Source organism: Opisthocomus hoazin, chromosome 28, assembly GCF_030867145.1.
Source record: "Opisthocomus hoazin isolate bOpiHoa1 chromosome 28, bOpiHoa1.hap1, whole genome shotgun sequence".
Lineage (NCBI taxonomy): Eukaryota > Metazoa > Chordata > Aves > Opisthocomiformes > Opisthocomidae > Opisthocomus > Opisthocomus hoazin.
Genome location: NC_134441.1, coordinates 7,096,883 through 7,120,269, shown reverse-complemented (window position 1 = coordinate 7,120,269; position 23,387 = coordinate 7,096,883). Strand labels below are relative to the sequence as shown.

At 55.7% G+C, this 23,387-nt stretch overlaps 1 protein-coding gene across 2 annotated transcripts in view; it reads right to left on the bottom strand.

The window, feature by feature from the left end:
* The window catches only part of BIN3 (bridging integrator 3), a 41,643-nt gene that overhangs the window by 18,101 nt on the left and 155 nt on the right, over positions 1-23,387 (bottom strand). Inside the window, exons 1-6 of one of the 2 annotated variants that reach the window (XM_075444751.1) lie at positions 21,994-22,201; positions 13,389-13,437; positions 6,387-6,427; positions 5,706-5,767; positions 1,555-1,691; positions 869-909 (exon numbers count right to left, since the gene is read on the bottom strand). In XM_075444751.1, coding sequence (XP_075300866.1) covers positions 869-909; positions 1,555-1,691; positions 5,706-5,767; positions 6,387-6,427; positions 13,389-13,437; positions 21,994-22,061 — 398 coding nt within the window. In that variant the 5' untranslated portion in view covers positions 22,062-22,201. Of the gene's footprint in view, positions 1-868; positions 910-1,554; positions 1,692-5,705; positions 5,768-6,386; positions 6,428-13,388; positions 13,438-21,993; positions 22,202-23,387 lie in introns of those variants that run through there. The other variant, XM_075444752.1, reaches the window with a different exon arrangement.

Here is a 23,387-nt window from a genome sequence, read left to right as displayed (position 1 = left end):
GCGGTGCTGAGGCACAACCGAGCCCTGCCGCACGGCGCGGCACCCGCCAGCAAGGAACGGGGGACAAGATGGAAACCTGCTAGTGGAGCAGCGCTGCCAGCAGCTCCGGCGCTCGCTGCCTGGTACGGGTTTATCTCCAGGCCGTGCCGTTGCAGAGCGGCACGGTGCGGAGCGAGCTCCTGGCTCCATCTCAGGGTCCGAGCCATCCCGTCCTGGAGCAGCCACCAGCCCGGGACGGGGGATGCCGGTGTCTTTCTGTCCGTCCTTCCCACCTGCTCACTCTCTAGCTACGACAGCTCTGTTCTGCCCCTTTCCCTCCTGCATGGATATATTATTTACAAACACAAAAGAACTTTCACTAAAAGCAAGCTTCTACTTTTTTATTTACAAAACTTCCAAAGGAAAGAAACTTCTGTTCAAACAAGCAAACGCTCACTGCCCTGGGCTGGACGGCACCGTGGGTGCCTGCTGCCCGCAGGGGAGCTCCCCGCTGGATTCTTCTCCTCTGGATGGAGCAAAGCGCTGGCCGTAACCAACACGTAAAGGGAGAGAAGCTGCACGCGTTCAGGCATTCAGTATTTCTCATCCCAGGTGTTCTTTAAAGTACAGACAGAGACACCTGGCCGGCTAACACCCCAGAGGTCTGCACCCTTCCCACAGAGTACGGGCTCAGCGAAACCGTCCCAGGTCTCCGTGCCCCAGCTGCGGAGCGAGGGGGATGCCGCTCTGTCGCAGGGACGTGAGCTCTCGGCTCTCTGGGAGGAGCTGCTTTCTAACCCGGCAGCACCTCTGTCGACGACACGCATCCCTACAGCACACGGCTGTGACAAACGCGCGGTGTGGCTCATCAGGCAACGCTGGTACTTACTTTTTCAGAGGCTCTATGACTGTCTTCTGGATCTGATTCACCTGTTGGAAGCGAAAGGGGTGATTACAGAATCACAGAATCACAGAATAGTAGGGGTTGGAAGGGACCTCTGTGGGTCATCTAGTCCAACCCCCCTGCCCAAGCAGGGTCACCCAGAGCAGGCTGCACAGGACCTTGTCCAGGCGGGGCTGGAATATCTCCAGAGAAGGAGACTCCACAACCTCCCTGGGCAGCCTGGGCCAGGGCTCCGTCACCCTCAGAGGGAAGAAGTTCTTCCTCATGTTCAGACGGAACTTCTTGTGCCTCAGTTTGTGCCCATTGCCCCTTGTCCTGTCACTGGGCACCACTGAAAAGAGCTTGGCCCCATCCTCCTGACACCCACCCTTCAGATATTTGTTGAAAAAGCCTGTTTGCACAACGATACGTGTTTGCCCAGTGCCTACTGTCGGATGATGTGGGCTTCTGAGCACAACCACAACGCCCTTTAACCAAAACACAGCAACTTTCTCCCGTGTGCCTGGGATGAGCTGAAACCCCCAGCGCAACCAGAGCCAGCAGAAGAGGAAGGTTATAGAGAAACTCGCGCGAGAAGCATCCTGGAGACGACAGCAAGCAGGGAAGGAGGAGAGACCAACAGCACCTCGGCACACCCTGGTCTCCCCTCCTTCAGCCAAACCCGTATTCACCTTCTCCTGGTTGAAGGAGTCCATCCTCTTCATCGCCGTGTCGAAGGCCGTGACCATCTCCAGGAAGCCGGGCTCCTGCTCGCACAGGGGGTTAGACAGCAGGTCCGACGAGATTTTGACAGCTGACTTGGACATGGCTGTGGGCAGCAGGAGCGTGCAAAGGAAAGCAGAGAGGGTCACGTCTCAGCGGCTGCCCGGGGGGACAGCCCCACAAGCCCTGAACCCACCAAGGGGGGCTGAGGGGAAAAATCGGGGACTTCAGCCACCGAGGAGGGTTTAGCACAACTTTCCAGGAAGATATTCGATGTTGGGTGAGGGAGAAGCAAGGAAGAGCCACCAATCCATTCACGTAAACACCCAGAGCACTGTTTTTATGTAAGTTCAGTCTGAACCACTCCGATGTGCAGCTTGTGATGTTGCCAGAAATAATACCAGACTAACAAAAGCACTGTTCTCTTAAAAAAATATAGATGGGTTTTTTCATATGTCTTTTCTCGACAGACTATTAAGTGTCACTCTCAGTCCCACTACAGCTCTTCCACAAGAAGAAAAATCACAGTCCATTAAGTTTTTCAAAGGGCTTTACAAAAATATGTATTTGAAGTGGATTTAGTGCTGGTGGAAAGGGACCAGACTGACAGGACTGGAGGACGAGGGTTCTCTTTTACTCCCGAAACAGGCACCACACAAGCAGCAAAGACATAAGCTGGCTAAGCACTTTCCCTCCATGAGCCTAAATTTTCTGCCCACGGAGACCAAACCCCACAAGCCAGGGGAAAACGCAAAGGCTGAGGTCTCTTCAGACCCTGAGCCTGCCACCACGACACCCAGCAACACCAGGTCCCACTCTGACAGGCTTCAGCTCCTGTTTCGCAGAGCCCTTCTGCTTGTTTTCCATCAGACACATCTTTTGTCCTATCTACACGCTCGGTCTTCAAAGGGAAAATGAAATCCCTACGACAGGACCACTACAAAAGAGCAAGAAAACAGCTACGGTACAGAACGGAAAAAAAGATGAGTAAAAAGGCAAGCATCAATATTGATGGGAATAAAGAAGGAAAAAAAAAAAAGCCACAGTGCTAAAAAAGAAATGTTCTTTTTCGTCAGCGCTGTTGCTGGAAGTTATTCCAGTTGAAGATCAGAAAGCCAGATGCTTGAGCCGTGCTACAGATGAGCTTTGGAAAGACTCCTACTGTACTCACTCTGATATTAAAAGTTAAAGTCATCTGAATAATGGGGCTTAAGATCATAAACCAAGGGGTTAAACATTCTGATTTAAAGGTTACACACAATTATGCAGAGAGCTCAGAAGCTAAATAGCTGGGAAACTCAATGCAGAACGAGACGCTAACGACGGAATAACAAAGCTACCGTATCCGTCTATTATCCAAACATTAAGGGTTTAGGCATTTAAACCTTTAAACAGATGGGATATAATCCATATGTGTGACCACATCTGAGGAAGGATTTGTGCCAAAACGGGACAGAGTTAAGAACGGCAGAACTCCTTCAGCTGGAAGAAAAATGAGTTTCCCTTCCCAAGGCGAGGACTGGAAGCGGCGAGGGGAGCTGCGGCGAGCAGCGGGTCACGCCGGGAGGCCGGAACCCGGGGCTTCTCAGGCCCGCTCCGTGGGACTTGGGGCAAGGCACGTCCCCTCACCTGTACAGCTCTGAAAAAGTAGCTGTGGTGGGCTCTGCAGTTCCGATGGCAGCTTTGCAGACGCCGGCACACGCTGTGTGCGCTGCGTGCAGGGAGCTGGGACCCCGGGAGAGCATCCCTGGTCCCACCTCCACGCGCTCGGTGCTGAGTCCCGACTTCAGACTCAACAGGCACATCGCTGACGTGGGAGAGGAGGAGAGGAGGAGAGCAGGAGAGAGCTTCACAGTGGGCTTCAGGAGGTTCTGTACTGCACTTCGCTAATAAAACATGCAGGACATGACTCCAAGCAAAGGAAGTGACTTTAGAGAGTCGCTGATTTTTCTGAATCGCAATAAAAGTAGTGGAGAACAGTTAGGGATGCTCCAGAGAGCAAGACTGAGCCACAGTGATCCAGTGGATCACCAGCATCTCATTTCAAAAGGAGAGCTTTTGTCTCCAATTAAAGAACATCTTCCTGCTCCTTAAGACGGTATTTTGTTGGGAAGAGGGTGGGGAAGGGGGTCAGTGATCTTTAGGCACAGTAGAGCGAGTGCTGCTAACAACCCATACCCTGCTCCCAGGCACGCTGCCACAGCTGGCAGGGCAGCGGCCGAGCCTCGCAGGAGCATTCTCGTGCAGATGGAGGAATCGGTCTTGTTTTGAGCTCAAATCTTTTTTGGCAGAAGGTGGAGACTCGAGCCACCAGGTCCTGTTTGCTAGGGAGTGTTTGCAGGCAGTGAATAATCAACCCCCTCGGCACAGAGGTACAAGTGGAAGAAATAAGACGCTCAGGAGGACGCAGCAGTGCTGGTAGGCTGCCATCCTGGTCGGATACGGGGGCTGGACGTTGGCTGAGCAAGCAGAGCGATCTCCTCTTGGGAATGGGCACTGCCAGGCGAGGAGAGCCGTCCTCGGTGCTTGATCGGATCTACCTCCCTTTCCTTCACCCATCCCTCATCAGACCGCGTTCAAAACCTTCCCTTACACTCCTCATTTCATGCCTTTAAATGAGAAATCAGATCTTACTGGATCTGGCCAAGGCTCATTTGTGACTCTGCCATGCAGCAGAACGGAAAAAGAAAGTCCTCCCACAGCTCCTCTGGGACTTGAAATGCTCCATATAAACAACGCCCACTGCAAGGGAGGGGAGGGGAATCCTTAACAAGGAAAAACTTACCAAGGATCGCTGACAACGACCAAAGTCCCCAGAAAGGGCAGTTTTCACCCCAGAAAGGAGGCCTGGCAGCACCAGTTGCTGGTACCGGCGTGCTCCCCCTGTGCAAGCACACGCACGTGCCAGCGCGGTGCTGGGAAGGGTGGGAGAGCGCGGGCAAGAGCTGGGATCCGTGCTTCTGCCTGGCAATAACCGAGCGCGCGCACAGAGGTGAGCGCCCGTATCGTGGGAAGCCCCAGGCCCCAAGCCCCAAGCCCCAAGCCCCAAGCCCTCCCGCTGGCGAAGCGCCCGGTGGGGCTCCTTCCCGCTCCCCTGCCCCTCGGCGACCCGAAATCCCACGAGAGGAGTGCTGGACCAGTCCAGCCCACACCTGTTTGCACTGGTGCATCTGCCTTGGCTCCGGAGCTGTGGGGGCCCGGTACAAACAGGAGACTACTCCAAACCACACGCTGAAATAAAACCATCTGTGTTTAAAACAGCTCCTTGCCGCGTGTTTCTGCAGGCTGCCCTTGCTCGGTTCAGTCACCGGCGCCCACCGAAGCCGCTTCTCCTCTCCCCCAGATCGCTCTGCCTTCTCCTCCCTCCCGCCTTCGTCTACAGCCGGCGCCGCGCGGTGCGGTCACAGCGGTTTCATCCTCGAGAAGCTGCGACTGGAGCGGGCAGGGGCTGCCGTGCCCGGGGAGGGGGCACCTGAAGGGCAGATGCCCCCCGGCGCGGGCAGCTGCGGCCGGCCACGCAGAGATGACTTTATTGCTCCCTACGTCACCCACTGCCACGAGGCCAAGCCACAGCCGGCAGCCACCGAGGGAACGAGCAGGGTAATTCCTGAATGAGAGCTGCTGGGCCAGCAGTTCCTGCGTGAAGCACGCCCAGTGGTGCCTGCGCGGTGCTCTGCGGACCCCCGAGGCCTCGTCCCACCCTCCCTCAGCTTCAGACAGCATTAGATGCCCTCAGCCACAGTAGGTGAATATGCACTGCTCGGCACAACGGGCTCAGCTGGAGACTGCTCCTGCCTGTCTAGCCTGAGAACGGGAGTAATTACTCCTGTTTTTTGGTTGCAGAAACTGAGGCAAAGAAAAGAAAGTGACTTGTCCAAGGCCACGCAGCAATTCGCAGCTCAAGAGACAGGGACTAAGCCCGTAACATCCTTTCTGTTCCCTCGGCTGAGCTACTGCTCGCCAGCCCTCATGCAGATGGCCTTGTAACTAAGCAAGCTGAGTGGGACTGAGATCTAGATTTGTTTTCCAGACTTGTCACAGATTACTCATGTGATCTTGAGAAAGTCACTTCATCTCTTTGTGGCCAAGTTCACAGTCTATGTATCCTACAGTCACATACCCAAGTCTGCATCTGTGCTTTTCTTCATATCCTTCTGAAGTTTTTTGGTCTGATCTTCCAATCTGAAAGATGGGAGAACAAGGCAAAGTCTGAATCTTGGAAAGAAACAAGCCGAAGTGCATCATACGTGCAACAAATCATTTACGGGCTGAATATGCTGGCTTCTGTTGTGAGTTAAAAATACCCAGGCAAGGCTCTGCGAAGTTCAGTGCTGCTCAACCTTTTCTGGTTGTTTTCAGATGGGTTTTCAACCCTTTCAAGTTGGTGATCTCTTATTCAAAGTCACATATTTTCTTAAGTCCTCACACTTACCACGAATGGCAAAGCCAAATGCTTCCAGATGATAAGTGTGAGCTTCTGTGACACAGTCAGTATGGTAAAGCCAATATTTGTCCTCGGAGGCGTTGAGCTGCTCGGTGACCCTGCAGTTTTCTGGCAATTTTACACTCTTTACTTTAGAGCCGCCATAATCTGCAAACCTCCACCCCACTGCAAATACTTCTTAGCACACCTTTGAACACCCAGCCAGCAGAGAAACTCCGAAGGATTAGAAATTACAGGGCAGTGAGTGATTTGCTGGGAAGAGCATAACTGGCGAAAATTTCCTGGGAAGACGCAATAAGAAGGCACAACAGAGAAGTATGCTGCTGTTCCTGTTTTACCAGTGTGGTTGATACTTACTGCTGAAGCTTTCCATACTCCCTTTCAAAGTCTCTCTCCACCTGTGGAAAGAAGAGATGGGAATCAGCTCCCAGCCACCGCAGCAGAGCCTGGAGTGGCCACGACCTGTGCAGGGAAACCTGTCCCCAGGAAATGCCGAGGTGAAGCCAGGGAAGCATAAGCTGCAGCTATAATGGGAGCTACGCTTCAAAAGTAAATGAAGTCTTGGGGTTTTTTTTTTCCTCCAGACTCTCTTAGAGCAAAAGACACTGCCACCAACTGCGTCAGCTCATTCCAGGGATGCGCTCCAGCACATGAATTGGAAGCTGACAGAGTAAATGGGAATGCCTTAAAAGCAGAGCGATCGCAGCTTAGCACGCACTGACACAGGCGCCCACAGCTCGGCTCGGCGCTGGCGGGGGACGAGCCCGCTTGCTCTTCCAGAGGCACCATCAGCCCAGAAGCCGAGAGGAGCTGCTTCTCCTCCAAGGGCACGCTGCAAAGGTCCCCTGCGGTGGGTTTGACCCAGCCGCTCTCTCCCTCCCCATCCTCAGCTGGATGGTTTTTCCACCCCCAGACCCCTCCAGCCATTACTGAGCCCTCCAGTCTCCGTCTTCTTTGCCCCCTCGATGCGCTCCTTACTCCCGCAACGGCTCCCTCTGATGAAATGCTCCATCTGGAGAGAGGTCCAAGCGGACTGCGACACCTCGCAAAGGGAGCGGCAACCTGCGCTGGCGAAGAGCGCGGAGCTGAAGCACAGAATCACAGAATAGTAGGGGTTGGAAGGGACCTCTGTGGGTCATCTAGTCCAACCCTCCAAGCACAGCCTTCTCCCGATGCCACATCAATGACTGCTTCCTCCTACTTGCTATCTGGCAGCAAACCTCCAGCGATACAAGATATTTTAAGGAATTTTCCTTCCATGCTGACTGTTTTAACACACACTTAAACATTCATTCCACACCTCGTCGACCAAATAAGCAAGTGGATTTCAATTGACCAGCCAAGAGTAAATACATGCGCTTTTGTTGTCATGGGATCAAAACTGGGTTCATTTGTGTTGTCAAGCTACCATGCTATTAAGGAAACGCCACGAGTTGCAAGCAGCCAGGACTAGAAGGATCCAAAGGCTTGTTCCAAATCTTCATGCTGTCCTCGGGATTTCAAACCCAGGCTCGATGCAATGGCATTATGTGAAACCAAGAATGCTTAATAGGGACGCTTGCTTTTCAATCAAAATTGCTATTAAAAGATCAGTATTTTAAGACGGAGCCCAGTAATCCCAGCTTTCTTGAAACCTCTCTTTCTAAATATCTTTCTGGTCTGCACTTTCAGACACACCTGCACCGCGCAGCGAGGCGACCAGCCCGGCCCCAGGGCAGCCGGCGCAGCGAGCGTGCCGAGCGTCAGCCCCGTCCCCGGCGGGCAGCTGTCCGCCCCGTCAGCTCCCACCATCCGGGGGACGCGTGCTGGCTCTCCCCGCCGATGAAAAACCTCCACCGAGCTCCAATGCTAAAAATGGTCGCTGGAGAACAGGCATGGAGCAGTGTGGGGGCAGCTCACACGACTTCTGCCTGGTTCGCAGTTCTGCAGCAATCCGCGGCAGCTGGTGCCTGGAGGTCAGGTAACCAGCACATAGTAAAAATCACCCTCGATTTCTATGGCTGTTCCGGCTGCTAAAATAACCAGGGAGCATTGCACTCTATTTATATGCCTTAAGTGTGAATTGTTTTGGTTGCAAACCAGAGAGGGTCGGGCACGACTCAGAAATATGTCCTTTGAAGGCTGGTGGTACCGTTCCCCCGGCACGGACCTCCAGCCCTCTCCGAGTTCAGGAGGCTCTTCCCTGGGGCTGCTCAGTAACCAGTTCCTCCAAGAGCCGGAGGCTTCGGCCACGAAATGAAACGACCCGCCGAGATCCACAGCATCTGCCCCTTCCTTTTTGCTGTTTGATTCCCCCATTACTGTGCAACGAGCGGAGACGAGCAAAAGGCGTCGTTGCCTGATGGATATGAGGGAAGGCAAAACTTCTTCACCCAGTGACGTGACCCCCGCCCCCCGAATCTCCCAGGGCTTCCAAGCTTCCCCAAAACACCCAACCCGGTTTGCCCGTGCGCTTTCCAGACGGCTGAGGTGAATCTACAAGGCGGCTCTTCAGCTGCCCGGCCTGACTCACGTCTCCAGTGCCATCTATGCAGAGACAGCTGCCCAAGGATTGCTCTTATTTTTCACGCCCACAGTAGCAACTGGCTACCAGTCATCACCGTCTGCAGGCTGATGTAGCCCTCGCACTCCTCGCTGCTCGCATCGCGGGAGCCCAGACACGCGACGCAGGCAGCGAGGAGCAGGGCCCCCCGTGCACTAGACGGAGAAGACCCGCTCTCACGTGCTCCCACCGCGCCGATTCGCGGGCGGCAGCGACCGGCGGAGCAGCGGCACGCAAGGAGGACAAGCTGAGAGCAAGCCAAGCACATTTTGCAGGCTACACAGTAATTCCTGCTCCCAGCAGCTATCATCAGTGGCCACACGTACCCAACACTTACGGCAAAAGGCTACGGATAGGATTATCACGTTAAGAGTAACGAGAACAAGAAGTACAGGCAAGAAAATTACAATATCCTGAAGGGAAGTTTCCGTAATATTAAAATAATCCCACTTCTCTGCAGCCTCCTTCCGAAAACTCAAAATCAAAACGTGTTTCTCTATTGAACGCTTTTTCTTCGAGGCATACGGGCTAGTTAATGCAAGATTGCTCGTCTCCGGTTTTTATTTAAATCTACATAAAGAACGACAAGTTCTTAAAAGCACTGAAATAAAACGACGTTCTTCTTTTTTACCCGGTTATTTTTGTTTGCAAACACCGGGCCTTCTACCTGCGATAACATCCCTCCTGCTTTAAGGGCAATATCAGAATCGACCCCACGGTTACAAGGCAACGAAGCAAGACCAAAGCCAATACTACAAAGGGATGGAAATAAGGGACTGTGATGAACCTCCTTAGTCCCCTGAGGTTAATTTCTTTTCCTGGAGGAGGACGACTAGCTGATTTCTACACGTTCCAGCAGTCTCAGCCTCTTCGTGGGTCTTGGGAAAAAGAGGAAAGCGTATACCTCCTCTTCTCCAAAAAATAAAAGAAACCCATATAACGAGGCCATAAATTCTGTTATAACCTGGAACTTCTGCTGAGCTTTTGCCATCCCATCAAGCAAAAGCAGATTCAAGGCAAGTAACGTGGGTGAATATTTGCTCTGTGTCCGATGGCGGAGCCCCGAGCCAAAGCAACGCTGCGGAGTGCGGGTGTACCTGGGACTTCACGGGCTTCGTCACCCAGCAAGCTCTCCAAATCCCCAACTAGCAAGAAAGCTCTCAAGAAAGGCTGCTTCGGCGGCACGCTAAAAGGGAAAAAGGATGCACCTGCGAACCACAGAGACCAGTTACGTCCCGCTGAAGATTGAAGGAAGAAAGTGAAAATAAGTAAAATTATTTAACTGGCGTCACTTGATTTCACCCCACCATTTCTGCGACATTTACTCCGTTATTTTGGGATTTCCAGGTTGCTGGTGGAGCCCAGTGGAAAGGCGCTGACGGTCGGCAGCTGCAGTGGAATCCTCCTGCTCATGGAGCTCCTCCGTCCGACATCCCTGGGGAAGGCCGAGCTGCTGGGATGAGTCAAGGAAGGGAGGCTTGGCAGGCGTGCGGGCCCACAGCTCAGGTCTCCGCTCCCTGCCAAGCTGACTCACCCAAGGTTAGCCAGCGAGGAGGAGGAAGGCGAGCCATCTGAGTCAGCCCAGGCCAGAGCGCTGCCGAGGGAGGGAGGAAGGGGTAAAACCCGGGCGATGTGAAGGGGCTGTGCGCTGGGTTGCCCCATCCCAAGAGCCGGCTGCCGAGCCGGCTCCGTGCCCCGTGGGGATGCACGGCCGGCTCTTCTTCCCGGCTACCTGCCGGCTCGGATAACCCAAGCCCCGGTGAAGAGCAGGGTACAACCCCGGGGTGACGCAGATGAACTTCAGCAAGCTGGAGCTGCACGAGAGCTCGGAAGACAACCACAGCTCTGGTTCCAGCATAACCTCTGCTCGGACCGAAGCTGTCCTGGGGGAGGGAAGAACATCTCTGCTCTAAGAGGCTTCATCGCCGCGTCGGATTTGAACAATAAACATTCTGCAGAGAGATATAATTCTAACAGGTTTAACTCCTATCACTGGGCATTAGTTTAATTGGGCTGTGTTACTGTGTCCTCCGCGGCTCCGCTGACAGCGGGTCCTCTCTGCGCATTAGATCCTCCCACCCGGCTCCCGGCCGCTCGGCCAGCCCGGTGACAGCTGCTCTTTTCAGGGGAGAGGAGGGGAGAGATTATGCTGTCTGGAATTGGATTTGCCCAGGTTAAGGTGGAAACAAAGCAGAGGCATGTCTGGGGGGCGGGAGATCACTTCAGTTCACCAGCCGGTATTTTCTATGGGGGTTTCCTTCTACCTGAAGAGCTAAACTGCAGCTGACACCATGCCCTTCTTCAGAGGATCAGAAGCGAGTGGGCATAGGGAGTCATGACTAATTCCCTCTGCAGCCTAGGCAAATTGCTTTTCAGTACTACAGCTGGCCTAGACCTGACACCAGCCCCAGCATCGTTTCATCAAGAAAAAAGGCTCGCTGGCGAGCGGAGCCTGCCTCAGCGAAGCGATTCTCCCCTCTCCTGCACTCGAGTCACACGCCTCATGGAGAGCCAAATAAGTTAGATCCTAACAAATGCCCTTTTTTTTTTTTCTTCCCCCCCTCCTCTTTTGTGGTCCAGTCTCTGTGAGTGGGAGATCCTCTGCCCGCAACCACTTCCCTTCTGATCGGCTTGGGATGCGGCCCTGGAGATGCCACACCTTCCCACTTCCTGCAGCGGGCTCCAGAGGCCAACATCTGGAACATCACAGACCTCGGCTGCTACCGCTGTTCCCAACAGCCCGCACAGATGGAGCGTCCCAGCCTGCAACCGGGAGGTGAAGTCGGGGGCCTCGAGCTCGCTACAGCTACAAAGCAGCCCCATCGCTTCCACACCACGGCGCTGAACGCCGCGCTCCCAGGGGAGACCGGTGGTTTCCTGCCGTTTGTTCTTCTTTGAAGGGCTGCACTTGACACTTACTGTGAGCTTGTAAGGCTTTGGGCTTCCTGTTTTCTGCCTTCCACGTATCTGCTGCCTGGAGAGTATCATCATCATCATCATCATCAACACACGGCGAGTGGAAGCCATCTAAAGATCAGCATCTGACTCTGAGCTACCGAGTCGTTGACACAAAAAACTTGTTGTTCTTCTTGGGTGAGCCAAGGAAGAGGGGGAAGGAAGGACAGAAGGAAGGAAAGGGAAAAGGCCTGGAAACACTTGCGCTGCTGAGTGAACCTCTGCCTGACGGATATTCTGAGCTGTTCTATTTAATACACACAGATATATATGTAAGCAATGCCTGCCAACTGCCTCAAAACAGCACGCACCAGCAGCTCCGGGGAAGACAAGCTCCCAAAGGTGCAGCCGTTGATCTGCACGGAGCCCAAGCCCCTGCCACAGCTCGGGGACGGGCGATTTCAGCAGCAACGGAGCACGGCACAGGGGAGACAAGGGCTTTCGGATAAACCTCTCGCAACCCCAAACGCAGCAGGAGCAGAGGGAAATCAGCAAGTGCTGGCAAGAGAGAAGATACAGTCAACTTGGATGACAGGGTGTGGGATGGAGATGTCCAAGAAAGCTGGCCAAGAAGACCCAGAGCTGCAGAGCAGTTGGTTTTTGCAACAGCCTGGAATGGCACCGGCGTTGGAAACACGGCGAAAGAGGACGAGAGGCAAAAATCTCGTGGAGCAAGGCAATGTGGGGTCTCCTGGAGCGGGTGTGAAGACCCGAGGCTGGTGGGCTGCCTCGCCCGGGGGACCGCAGGCAGCAGGTCCTTCCGCCGGCTGGTCGCCACCCCTGGGAACAGGGCAGCTGAAGAGACGAAGAGATGAAGAGAACAACCATCGAGGGATTTTATCAGTCCTTGTCTTCATCGCCTGCCTGGCTGAAATTTTGTACTGACAGTTTGGAGCCGTTACAGAAAATTGCTGCTCTACGGCAGCAGACAACTACCAAATCCTTTAAAATAAAACATGACAATCAAGCCGTGAAGGGAGTGGCAGAATTAGCCCTCTGCCTCCAGGGGAAAATGTCATGTCCCAAGGAGAAACTGCCCCGTAAACACGAGTGCCCACGCATCCTGAGGAATTAGCTGCGATGAGCGTCCCAGAGAGGAAGGATCAGAGATGTTCGTCTGTTCAAGGGATTAGGTCACCAATGCCGTTATAAAGACAAGGTCTCCACCGCGCTCGCTGCCGAGGTGCTTATTTTAGAGCAGGTATGCAGGTTAGTTTTCAGGGACAGCTACTGTGAGGTGCCACAGCTTTTTTCTGCACGGGACAAAGGCAAAGACCATCTGCTTAAGAAGGGAAAATACCACAGCCAGCTGCAAGCAACAGCACTTGGGATAGGAGTCTCAAATCCACGAGAATACAAAATGCTTTTTTAATTTGCTTTTAAAGCAAATGCTGTGCAGCACAAATTAATTCACGCCCGAGCACTAAGCATCTCAGCTTATAAGCCTTTCTTTGGAAACAGTTATATTCAGCGATCTGAACCACTCCTCCTCCTCCATCTGCTCAGAAAGGATGAACAAACAAGCCATTGCTGAACGAAGGAAGGAAGGAAGGAAGCCCGTTCAGCCATCTCCGAGGAAAACTGTGCCAGACCAAAAGAGCTCTTCCCCTCATCCCCCCCACCCCCCCCAAAAAATAAGAAACAGATCCCAAACCAAAATACTCTCCCTGGTTGGGGCTCCCCCTCACTCCTCGCACGAGGAGCCGAGCGCTGGTCACACGCGGCAACAGGTTCTGCTCGCTCACTTCTCCCTCCCACGCGCGCGCGCACGCTCGCAAAATGGGACGAGTCAAAGTGCCGGCCTGACTCATCAGCCACATGATCGAAGGCTGGATCTAAAAAGGGGGAACCGGTTTACTCACTGTCTTGGGTACAATCTGTTTCTTGGGCTGCCCGATCTTGAACGGTATCCTGGAAAAGAGAGAAGAGGGAACGTGTCAGCAAGCGCTGCTGGCCTGGAGCAGCCCAGACCCGCGGCTCTCGTCCCCGGGGATGGGTTTTGGGGTGAGCAGGGCTGGACCCCGGGGAGCAGCACCCCTTTCTGCGCAGCGTGCTCCCCCTCCGAGAGCCGGCGTCTCCGCTGAGGCCAGCACCTCCATCTCCAGGCGCTGCACGGCCCTTTCCCCACCCTCCCACCCAGTCAAATAAATGCAAGAGACGCTCCAGGCCTTCCTTAGCAAAATAAACGGCTGAAGAACACGCTATGTTTAAAAACAAACCTGAAAGGGAAGGTGGGGGGGGAATAAATAAATAAATAAAACCCCAAACCCTGTAAATATTTAGAAAGAGGATATTAAAAAAAGCAACAACCCGAGTGTCTGGAGCTGTGAGCTGCTTCAGAGGATTTCTCTGACACCACAGCTGCAGGAGCGGCTCACCTGCCAGCGGAACAGCCTTCATTCTTAAAATCTTTAATATGGTTGCTAGTAAAATCTGGGTTACCTGAATGATTTTCCCCACGAGAGCTAGCTCAAAGGTGAAGAGTACTCCAAATAAATTACACAACATATGTCAGGGTGGCTGGGTCAGCTGGTTACAGCCATGCAGCCATCCTGAAAATAATTGGATTTCTTTCACCCACCAGCATCATAAAAATCCAGGAATTCAACTGCCATTTTCAACGTATTTAATTAAGTTAAAGAGGTGCTGCTTGGTTCAAGCATCTCATCCAAAATCTCCCAACGTTTTCTGCATCATACCACTTTAACTAAAAGGGAAAAATTGGTCCCGTGACGAGATGCAGGTATCTTTTCCCAGAGATGCCTCACCGTGAGGATGCCTCTAGCTCATCGGTCGGCACCCCGTCCCAAATCCGCACCTGGCGCTTCCTGGGAAGGGGCCCGAGTGCCCCTTGGACCAGCCCAAATTCTCACACCAACCTACCAACAGGCATTTTAGGACTCCAGCTTGGCGGCTGGTCACACCGCTTTCCTCACTGCTGGGCAGCAAACACGTGGCTGCTGCTCCGGCTGCTCCTCCATGGGACAACTGGAATCCAGTAAAAACCTTTTTAGCAGCGTAACACGCTGCAAAACCCAGCTACAGGCGATGCCACGCGATGGGAGCCGCGACGAAGCGACACGCCGTCCGCGCGGACGACGCCAAACCAAGATTATCCGCCAACCCCAGCCCTCCCAGCCCCGCTTCTGCCCATCGTCACCGCTGTTTTCAAACCAACGGTGTAATTAGCCACCGGTAATAAGCCGGGGCTGCAACCCGTGCCTACCTCCTGAGTGGCTCAGGGAGCAACCTGAGTCACCAGGTTTAAATTTAAATTTTTCTGGAGAGCTTCCTGTTTATGGTTCTCCGGTCAGACCGATATAATTTTAGGTTGTTAACCCTTTCCAGCTCCTGTGGCAGGCCTGGCAGCCGTGAATCACACTTCTTTTATAAACAAACACTCGCCTGGTGTATAATTACCCTGTCAATAACTGGGGGTGTGGTGCCTTACAGGAAGAAAGCGAAAAAAAATAAGGATTTTTTCTTTGTGTTTTCCTACATGGGTCAAATATAAACTAAAGTGAGGCCCCTCCCTTACTCTCACAGGCACAGGCTGTCCCATCCGCAGCCAGGTGCCGTCACTCGATGTTTTTGGAAGTGATGGCATCAACCTATCTCAGTGGAAGGAGGAGAGAAAGATGCTGTCTCTAGCCAGGGGAGCGAGCTACCCCAGGACAAACCAGCTTGCACGACGGGCCATGGCGGCTTGGGCAATCTCCGGCAGCGCGGGGAGAAGCACAGGGCTCGAGCCGGAGCTAGGCTGGTTCCTAGCGGAAAAGCACAATTTGAAGGGCGATTAAAGCATCACCTGCACACAACCTTCCCCTCTCCCTTGTCCCCAACCCTGCCGACGCGGGTTGTTTAGAGAAGCAATCCCAACCGTCGCTGCCCGCTGGCAAGCGGGGTTAAATCAAGGCAATTCCGGTAATAAAAGGGGGATGAGGGAACGGGCAGGGCAAAGCTGTGATGTCGGAGGCAGCAGCCGAGGGAAGGCAGTGGGGAGCACAGGGGGTCCCGTCCTGTCCCCCATCTCCGCTGCACCGCAGAGGGGAAGGGGAAAAAAAAATAAAATAATCCCAGTTACTTTCTTCCAGAACAAAAGCAAGTCACTGGAGCGCTTCAGAGCGCTGCAAACACACTTTGAAGCAGTAAATATCTCTATTAGCATCGTGATGCCAGTTGGCTAATTATGTCTGTCTCGGTAAAACCTCTAAAAAATAACCCCGTGCAAGTAACGTCTATTCACCAATTTATGTTGTTGCTGTTGCTGTTTCACAATTTGAGATAATCCTCCCAGTTTCTGAACCTTTGCCTTTTAATATGGTTCTGGGGAGGGGGGGAAAAGAAAGATACATAAGCAGGAACAAAAGCAGTAAGGAAGGAAAAAAGACGAGAGGTACGGATCTTCGTGAGCTTGTAAAACAAAGGGGTACACCCCGTGCCCCAAAACACGACAGCGAGCTGCCCCGGGGATTTCTGCCCCTCCACGTCCCAGCCTGCGACCTGGGGTGACGACACGTGCCTGATCCAGCGAGGTTATGAGCATTTGCTTAAAAATTAAGAGCTGCTGGGTGTTTTATCCTGTTTAGAAGATGTCCAACAGGCATAATGCAAACAAGCTGGAGAGAGATGGGTCGGTATCTTTTACCACCACGGATTACCGGCCTGGCACCGTGATCACCGTTACCTTAAAAGCTGAGCACGGGTCCACACACCGAAGGCACACCAGAATCGGTGCATGTTTTTGATCTCTCATTTCTGCTGAGCGAGAGAAAGCTGGGGTTGTGTTTGGGGTGTGAAATCCCTTGAAATCCTGTTCCTGAAGAGCGCGAGCGCGCTGAGTCACAGCCGTAGCGTTCCCACCCGGTCCCCCCGCGCCGCAGGGCTGGGGAGCAGCCCGGCCCCCCGCCCGGCCCAGCCACCCGCACCGGCCCCGGGGAGCTCGCCCGGAGCGCGGGGAAGCGGTGGGGTTCAGCTGGGAGGGAGGGGGCTGAAGCGCTGCAGGGAAGGGGTGGGAAGAGCTTAAAGTAGGAAAAAAAGTGTGGGTGGAGAGAATCCTGCGAGCTTCTACTCGGGGATGCTCAGGAACCCCAGGGAGGGGAAGGTGGGAGAAGCTGTGGCTAATTTTCTCTGAAGTTTCCCCAGCAATGTCATATATTTACTTGGCTTTTCCATGTGCAAACCCAGGGCCGCACACCACAGCGGCTCATTCTCCTCTGGATGCACAGGAGAGTTGCAAACAAACCTCGTGGGCAGGGGGGGAACGCGGCGCAGTGAGGTCTGCGGGGAGCCGGAGTTTCAAACACGCAGCTCCCGCTCTCCGCCGGTCCCCTGAAACGAAGGCACGCAGGAATTGCTGCCGTGAATCAGACTAAATCCTTGCTAATTTAGGGAGGCGACAGTCCCTTTGCCGCGTTGGACTGAGCGGGGCATCAAACCTCGGCTCCATCTCCAGCCCGGAGCTGGCGGCGGGGAGGCCGGGGAGCCCGGCCGGCGTTGCGAGTGTCCGCAGGGCGATGATTCACGGGGGGGACGCGACCCTTTTCTCATCCGAACATCGCTTTGTGACCCCGCATCAGGCCCCGGGAGACCCCCTCGCAGATAAGCACGGAGCATTTCCACCCCCAGCCGATAAGCCGCTGCCCCTGGGGATGCCGAGCCGCTTGCTGCCGGACCGGGCAGCAGGGAGGGAAGGCGGGACGGACAGACGGACAGAGAATCAGCAGGGCAGGGAGCGCCGGGGCAACGCGCTCGCTCACCCCGCGTGCTGGAGGTTCATTACCCAAACGCCGTGGAAAAGTGACGCCGGGTCTCCGGCCACCGCGCGCCATCAAAACCGGGATTTCTGCCGCCGGCGGCGTTCGCCAGCGACCCGTGGGTCTCGGGGCGGCACGAAGCGGTGGTAACGACCGGGCTCTGTCGCTCACACCACTGCCGACAGACCGCCAGCTAAACTCGGGTTCTGCCAGAAGTGCCCGCTTCCCGTGGAAAGTTTCAGGTCTTTTTGTTGTGTTTTGTTTTTTTTTTTACTGAAACCCCAAGCGCCAGCAAGCCATGGCAGCCTGGATTTCCGCCAGGGCTTTTCACTCGTTGAATTTCCACCAAAAAATCTCAATTCTTTCACCGGAAAGAAACCTCTCTCTGCCTGCAGCCAGGAGGACGACACCCAGCCTCCCACGCTGCGAGTGCTGACCCCAACCCTCCGAGGCCGGTCTCCCCAAAGATGTTGGCACGTGGCATGCCGAGGACTTCTACAAAACCACCCTGATCCTCTGCGAAGCCAAAAACCGGCCCTAAGCCACCCCAGAAACTCCCCCCGCGATGGTCGGGGGCCCTTCCCCAAGCCCGGCTCTGCTCGGCGGTGAGCCCTTCCCTGCGCCCGGGCTGAGCCAAGCTCCTGCTTCGGGAGAGGGCTCGGCTCGAGGTGGGATTGCAGCCAGGAGACCTGTCTGCTGCCGGGAGAGGTCAAAGCGCTCCTGCAGACATCAACGGGAAGGTCGGGAGCATCCGAGGAAGGATGCGAACGCCGACGAAATAACTTCCACTTCCTCATTACCGTTATGGAGTGCATTTGAGTGAGCTTTCCCCAATGGGGCATACGAAAGCCAGAGCACCTTGAAAGTTCAAGAGCAGCTGCGACCACCATCGGCAGCTGCTGAAACAGGACTAATTATCTCATTAGTGCTCCCGAGTCCTAACAAGAGCTGGAGGCAGGCTGCCCAGGACCTGCGGAGAGGCAAGGCGGCGGAGGCTGGCAGGGCACACGGTGCTGCGCTCGTGCAAACCAACTCTGGGAACCTGGACCATGGGTCTCGCGACTTCGGGCTCCCTCAAAATCACCAAAACCTGTGAATCGGTGGCCGTGCGGGCTGCCCCGGAGCCAGGGGGGGATCCCAGCCCTGCCCAGGTGAGAAAAGCAGGAAGGCAGTCGCGGGTTAGACATTAATCTCGAGCATCGCTCCGGATGCCTCGCTGTACTACATCGTGTCCATGGAAACTGCATGCACCGTCCCACCCCGCTCCCCCCGCCTCGCAGGAACTCATAGCAACCGCTCCAAACACAGCGCGAAGGCAAAAAAAGGAAAAAATTATTCAAACGGATCACAAACAGCTTATGTCGAGGGAGACTCTGCGCCAAATTCTGGTTTGGGTTTTCTCTCCGGTGGAGACGAGAGGGGAGGTCACGGGGCGAGGGGAGGCAGGGAGGGGAGCGACGTGGGGGTACGGTCCCTCGGGACCCATCCCCGCGGGCGGGCGCTCCCACCCGCGTTTCAACCCCGGCCCTATGAACCCGAAGGCATTCAGCCACAAACGGGTGTCAGGGCGAGCCCCCGCAGCAGGGGAGAAGGGAAAAAGAAGATGTAAACAACCATTTTCTGCTGGTTTTGGTCAGCCCGGGCAAACCGGGCACCTTCCTCAACTCTGGCAGCGGAGAAGCGCGCCCGCAGTCGGCGAGCTCTTCGGAGCAGGGGCCGCTCGTATCTCTGCATCTTGCACGGAGCCAAGCGCAGTGTCAGTGTTAAGCAAATCAAAAATAATGTCAGAATCTACTCTCCCACCCATTCCAAGATGAGCATGAAAAAAATAATGATATTTTACTCACCCATCAAAAGAAAATTACTCACGCCAGGCGCGTGGGCGAGCAGAATTTTGCAAGGCTGTTTTAGGCCCTGACTATGCTACAAAAATATCCATTTTAAGCATGGTTGTGAAACACGGTTGTGGCTCAACTATAACACTGTTTTTTAGCTACCTGCACAAAGAAGGCGGAAAAAATAATAATTAAGAAACAACCACGTGCTAATCACGCTCCGAAGACCACGCCGGGTGCCGCGATCTCCCACCGCGGCGGAGGACGTGGCGAGCGGCTCTTGCCGGCTGCTCCACGCCGGGAGATGCCGCGGCGAGCCAAGGTGCGCCCGGCTCGCAGAAGGGCACGCCAGCGTTTCGGTTTCGCTGCGACAATACCTCTGGGACGTGCAAACCGCCTCGCACGGGTGCCACACGCGGCAGCGCCGTGCGGGGAGGCGTTTGGGAGCTGCACGCTCCCCGCTTCGGTATCCAGTTGCTTCACCCGATCTAATTTCATCCCGTGCTGATCTGCGAATCCCGGTGTCGTTGAAACCCAGAGAGAAGGGGGAGCGTTGCCATTGACCACGACAGGGCTGCGATTTGGGCTCCGAAAAATATCAATATTGATTCACCGGAAAGGAAACGGCGCCTTGGTCTGTGTTTGCATCGCACCTGCCCAACGTGGCCACAGCACAGCTCCAAAACACGGAAAACAAAATGAATAACCAACAAACCCACTCTTACGCTACAACCCAGCTACGCCCGCCGCCTCCCCGCGCTCCCCTCTTCCCTCGCTAGCAGGCAGAAATCCACCCAGCCCTTTTGGAGACACGCAGCCCAGCTCCAGCCTCCTCTTCTTCACCTCCATCCCCGGATATTTCCAAAAACACATTCACACCAACTCTGGAACGCATCCGACAAAGGTCTGGGGAGTTAAACGCTGCCCAACCACACGGTTCCACTCCCTGCTTCAGCTCGATGCCAGCTCCTCAGTCCACTCAGCGAGAGCTCCCTGCCAAGAGGCATATGGTTTCGCAGTCCGGCAACGGCAACCCCCCCTGCGCACCACTAATACGCCGCAGCGCAACGAGAGAACACGTGCTTCGCACTGCCTCACTATCAACATTTGCTTCACATATTTTTTTCTCCCAGTAAATACCAGCTGTTGCAGCGGTGCCGAGAGGCAGCTCTTGGATATCGAGCTGTCACACTACTAAAACCCTGCTCCCGCTCGTTAAATCACCTGCAGGAGCTGGGAAACGGAGAGGGGAGGTATTTGGGAGTCTGGCTGCGAGCTGCGGCAGCATTTGGTTTTATACGGCTTCAAAACCCTTAAAAACCCTTCAGAGGGTCACAAAGTGGACGCTTGTGGCAACTGAGGGTGACGATATAGTAAAAGCCATCACTCTATTTCTCTTTATTTTTTTAAAAGGAGTGATGGCCAAGGTAACTGCTGGAGTATTTTCCACCCTCTCCTCCAAAACACGCGGCCGCAGGTGAGTGGTGAGGGAGAGGGGGATGCGGATGCGTTCAAGAGACCCCAATCCACAGCATAAAGCCGAAAGGAAGCCACCGAGCTCCGCCAAAATTTAGAAACCATCTCGTCTGTCCATGCAAGGCTGTTTCCCAAAACAAGCCTACTCCTGCTCTAAATAAAGCTTAGCCTAGAAAAACAGCACTGCCTAGTTGCCTAGGTGCAAGAGTCGGGAATTTGGGGGTTTAATCCAGCCTCTGTCACCAGCGGGTGACCCTTTACTCTCCGGAGCAAAGTCTTCCTGTGTTGGTGCAACGGGCGTTGCTGCGTTCCCAGTCCCGACGCAGCGCAGAGCCCTGACCTGCCACCCGCTCGCAAAGAGCGAGGGAGAGCAAAGGATTAACCACGCACGATCCAGCACGGCAGCTACCGCCCCGCCTGCAAACAGCCTCCTTGCCCTGTCATCTCCAGGGATCTCACAGGCCTTCCTGAAAAATTAACCAAGGTAACGAGCGTGCCGAAGCAAAATCGGAGGCAGTTCTGTGCCGCTTCCCCAGCACGATCCGCAGGGCAGAGCTGAGGATGAAGCTCCGTCCTCTTCATCAGCGGCGACAGCCCACCCCTGCAAAAAGGGGGTTTAACCAACGCTGCCCGGGTCTAACGGTGCCCGTTGCCGGCGAGGGACGCACGTGCAAACTAAGCAAACACGCTCTGCCGCACAAAGCGACCTCCCGCGCTCGCTGCCTCGGCGGGGAGGGCAGAGCCGCGGCATCGGGGACAGGCAGGCTTTCCTCTGACGTTTGAGGAGCAGGACACGACCCCAGCACAGTCGGTTGCCCCCGCACGGCACGGATGCCGGCATTTGTCAGCGCTGCCGGCGGGCAGCGTAACCCCTCGCCGTGGCAGCCCGCCGGACGTCACGCCGAGCGGGGCCCTGCCAGCCGGGCGCTGACCTCCGGCCCCCCCGTGAATAGGGCGATTCACCCGGGGCGCGCGGCTGCGGGAATTATCGGCCGGGAGGGCTGGCGGGGCCGGCCGGGCCGAACTGAGAGCGATTGTGTCCCTGACACGCTGCCACGGCCCCGCGGGGGCCCAGCCCCTCGCCTTCGCACGTCAGCGGAGCCACGGCACGCCGAAGGGCTGACGCTGCTGGGGAAGAAAGGGGAGACTCAGACTGCAGCAGAGCAGCAAGCCCCCCCCCTCCCTCCAGCAATGACCTTTTATTGCTTTGCAAAAAGCAAAGCCGCTCAATCTCCCAGCAAAAGCCCCGTGTACTGCAGGGAAGCCACCAGACGCCACAAGCCACGGTCCCCCGGCAGCAGCGTGGCCCAGCGACGCTGGGAAGCGCAGAGGGGAAGCGCTGCCGCCCTGCACCTCAATTATTCCACATCCATCACGTGAAGGGAATATTTATTTCTTACGTTTTCGGCTCTGCGGCTCCTCCCGGACCAGGAGAGCGGAGCAGGTCTCTTCCACCGGCCGGAGCCATCCGAAAGCAGCCCCCGGGCCGTGCTGCCCGCAGGGCTCACGAGGGCAGCCCGGGCACAAGGCAGCTCCGAGACCCTCGTTAGCCAGCGCCGTCTGTAATCATAGCTGCTCTGAGATGAGTAAAGCAGAACAAAGGTGAACCTGGTGGATAAGGGTGTATTTTTAAGCAAAAGGCCCCATTTAACAGGTACCTGCGCGCCCATCGTTATACTGTTGAAGTATATTTCCAGAACACAACTTCCCCAATCCCCCAAAAATCTCCAATTTTCACCCGGTGCCTGCCCTGACAAAGTGAACCTGAGACCGCCCGGCAAGGGGAACGCCGCCTTCTCCTTCCACCATTGCATCCTTCACCTCTCACAATGGTGCTGGCTCTGCGTGGGTATCCGGGATGAGAAATTGCAGACAGCAGTCAAGATGAACTCCTAACATAATTAATTTAAACAGGCAGTGGGGAGACGCACAGAAGCAGCACGCCAGTGGCCCCGTGGTACGCGAACGGAGCCTTTCTCCAGTTCGATTCAAACACACGTGGGAACTCTTTTTTTTTTTAAACCAAAGAAGCTTCACTTTAATGGCGTCAAAGGCAGCTTTACAGCGTTTCAGCCCCACGGACCCACCGAGGTCAGAGGGGACCTTTGGGCCCACCCCGCACCGAACCCTTCACCCCGCAGCAGCGCCCAGGCACAGGGGAGCAGTAGGGGTCCAGGGGCTCAGCCTGTGCCCCCCTCACCCGGGCTGAAGGCTGGGCCTGCCGCGGCCCTGGTGCTGGCCGGGCAGCAGCTGCTGGGGGCACAGGCGAGGGGTCCGTTGGGTGCACACCCCTTAGGCACCCACAGACCGCACGTGGGCCTGCGGACACAGTCCCGGGGCGGATACCAGGGCCAAGCCCGGCCAGCACCGGGGCCACCACCGGGCCCTAAGCCCGGCCAGCACCGCGGCCTGCTCGGCGCCAGCACTGGGCCGAAGCCCGGCCGCTCCTGGGCCACCACCGGGGCCAAGCCCGGCCGGCTCCGGAGCCCGCTCCAGACCCAAGTCAGCCAGCACCAGGGCTCGCTCGGGGCCAGCACCGGGCCCAGGTCAGCCAGCACCGGGGCCCGCTCGGGGCCAGCACCGGGCCCAGGTCAGCCAGCACCGGGGCCCGCTCGGGGCCAAGCCCAGCCAGCACCGGGGCCAAGCCCAGGGCCCAAGCCCGGCCCAGCCCCGGGGCCTGCTCGGGGCCTACACCGGGGCCCCCCTAGGCCGCCAGCCCCGGCAGCGCCCGCGGTGAGACGCCGAGGCGCGGCGGGCCGAGCTCGGCAGCGAGCTGGACCGAGCCCCGGGGGTG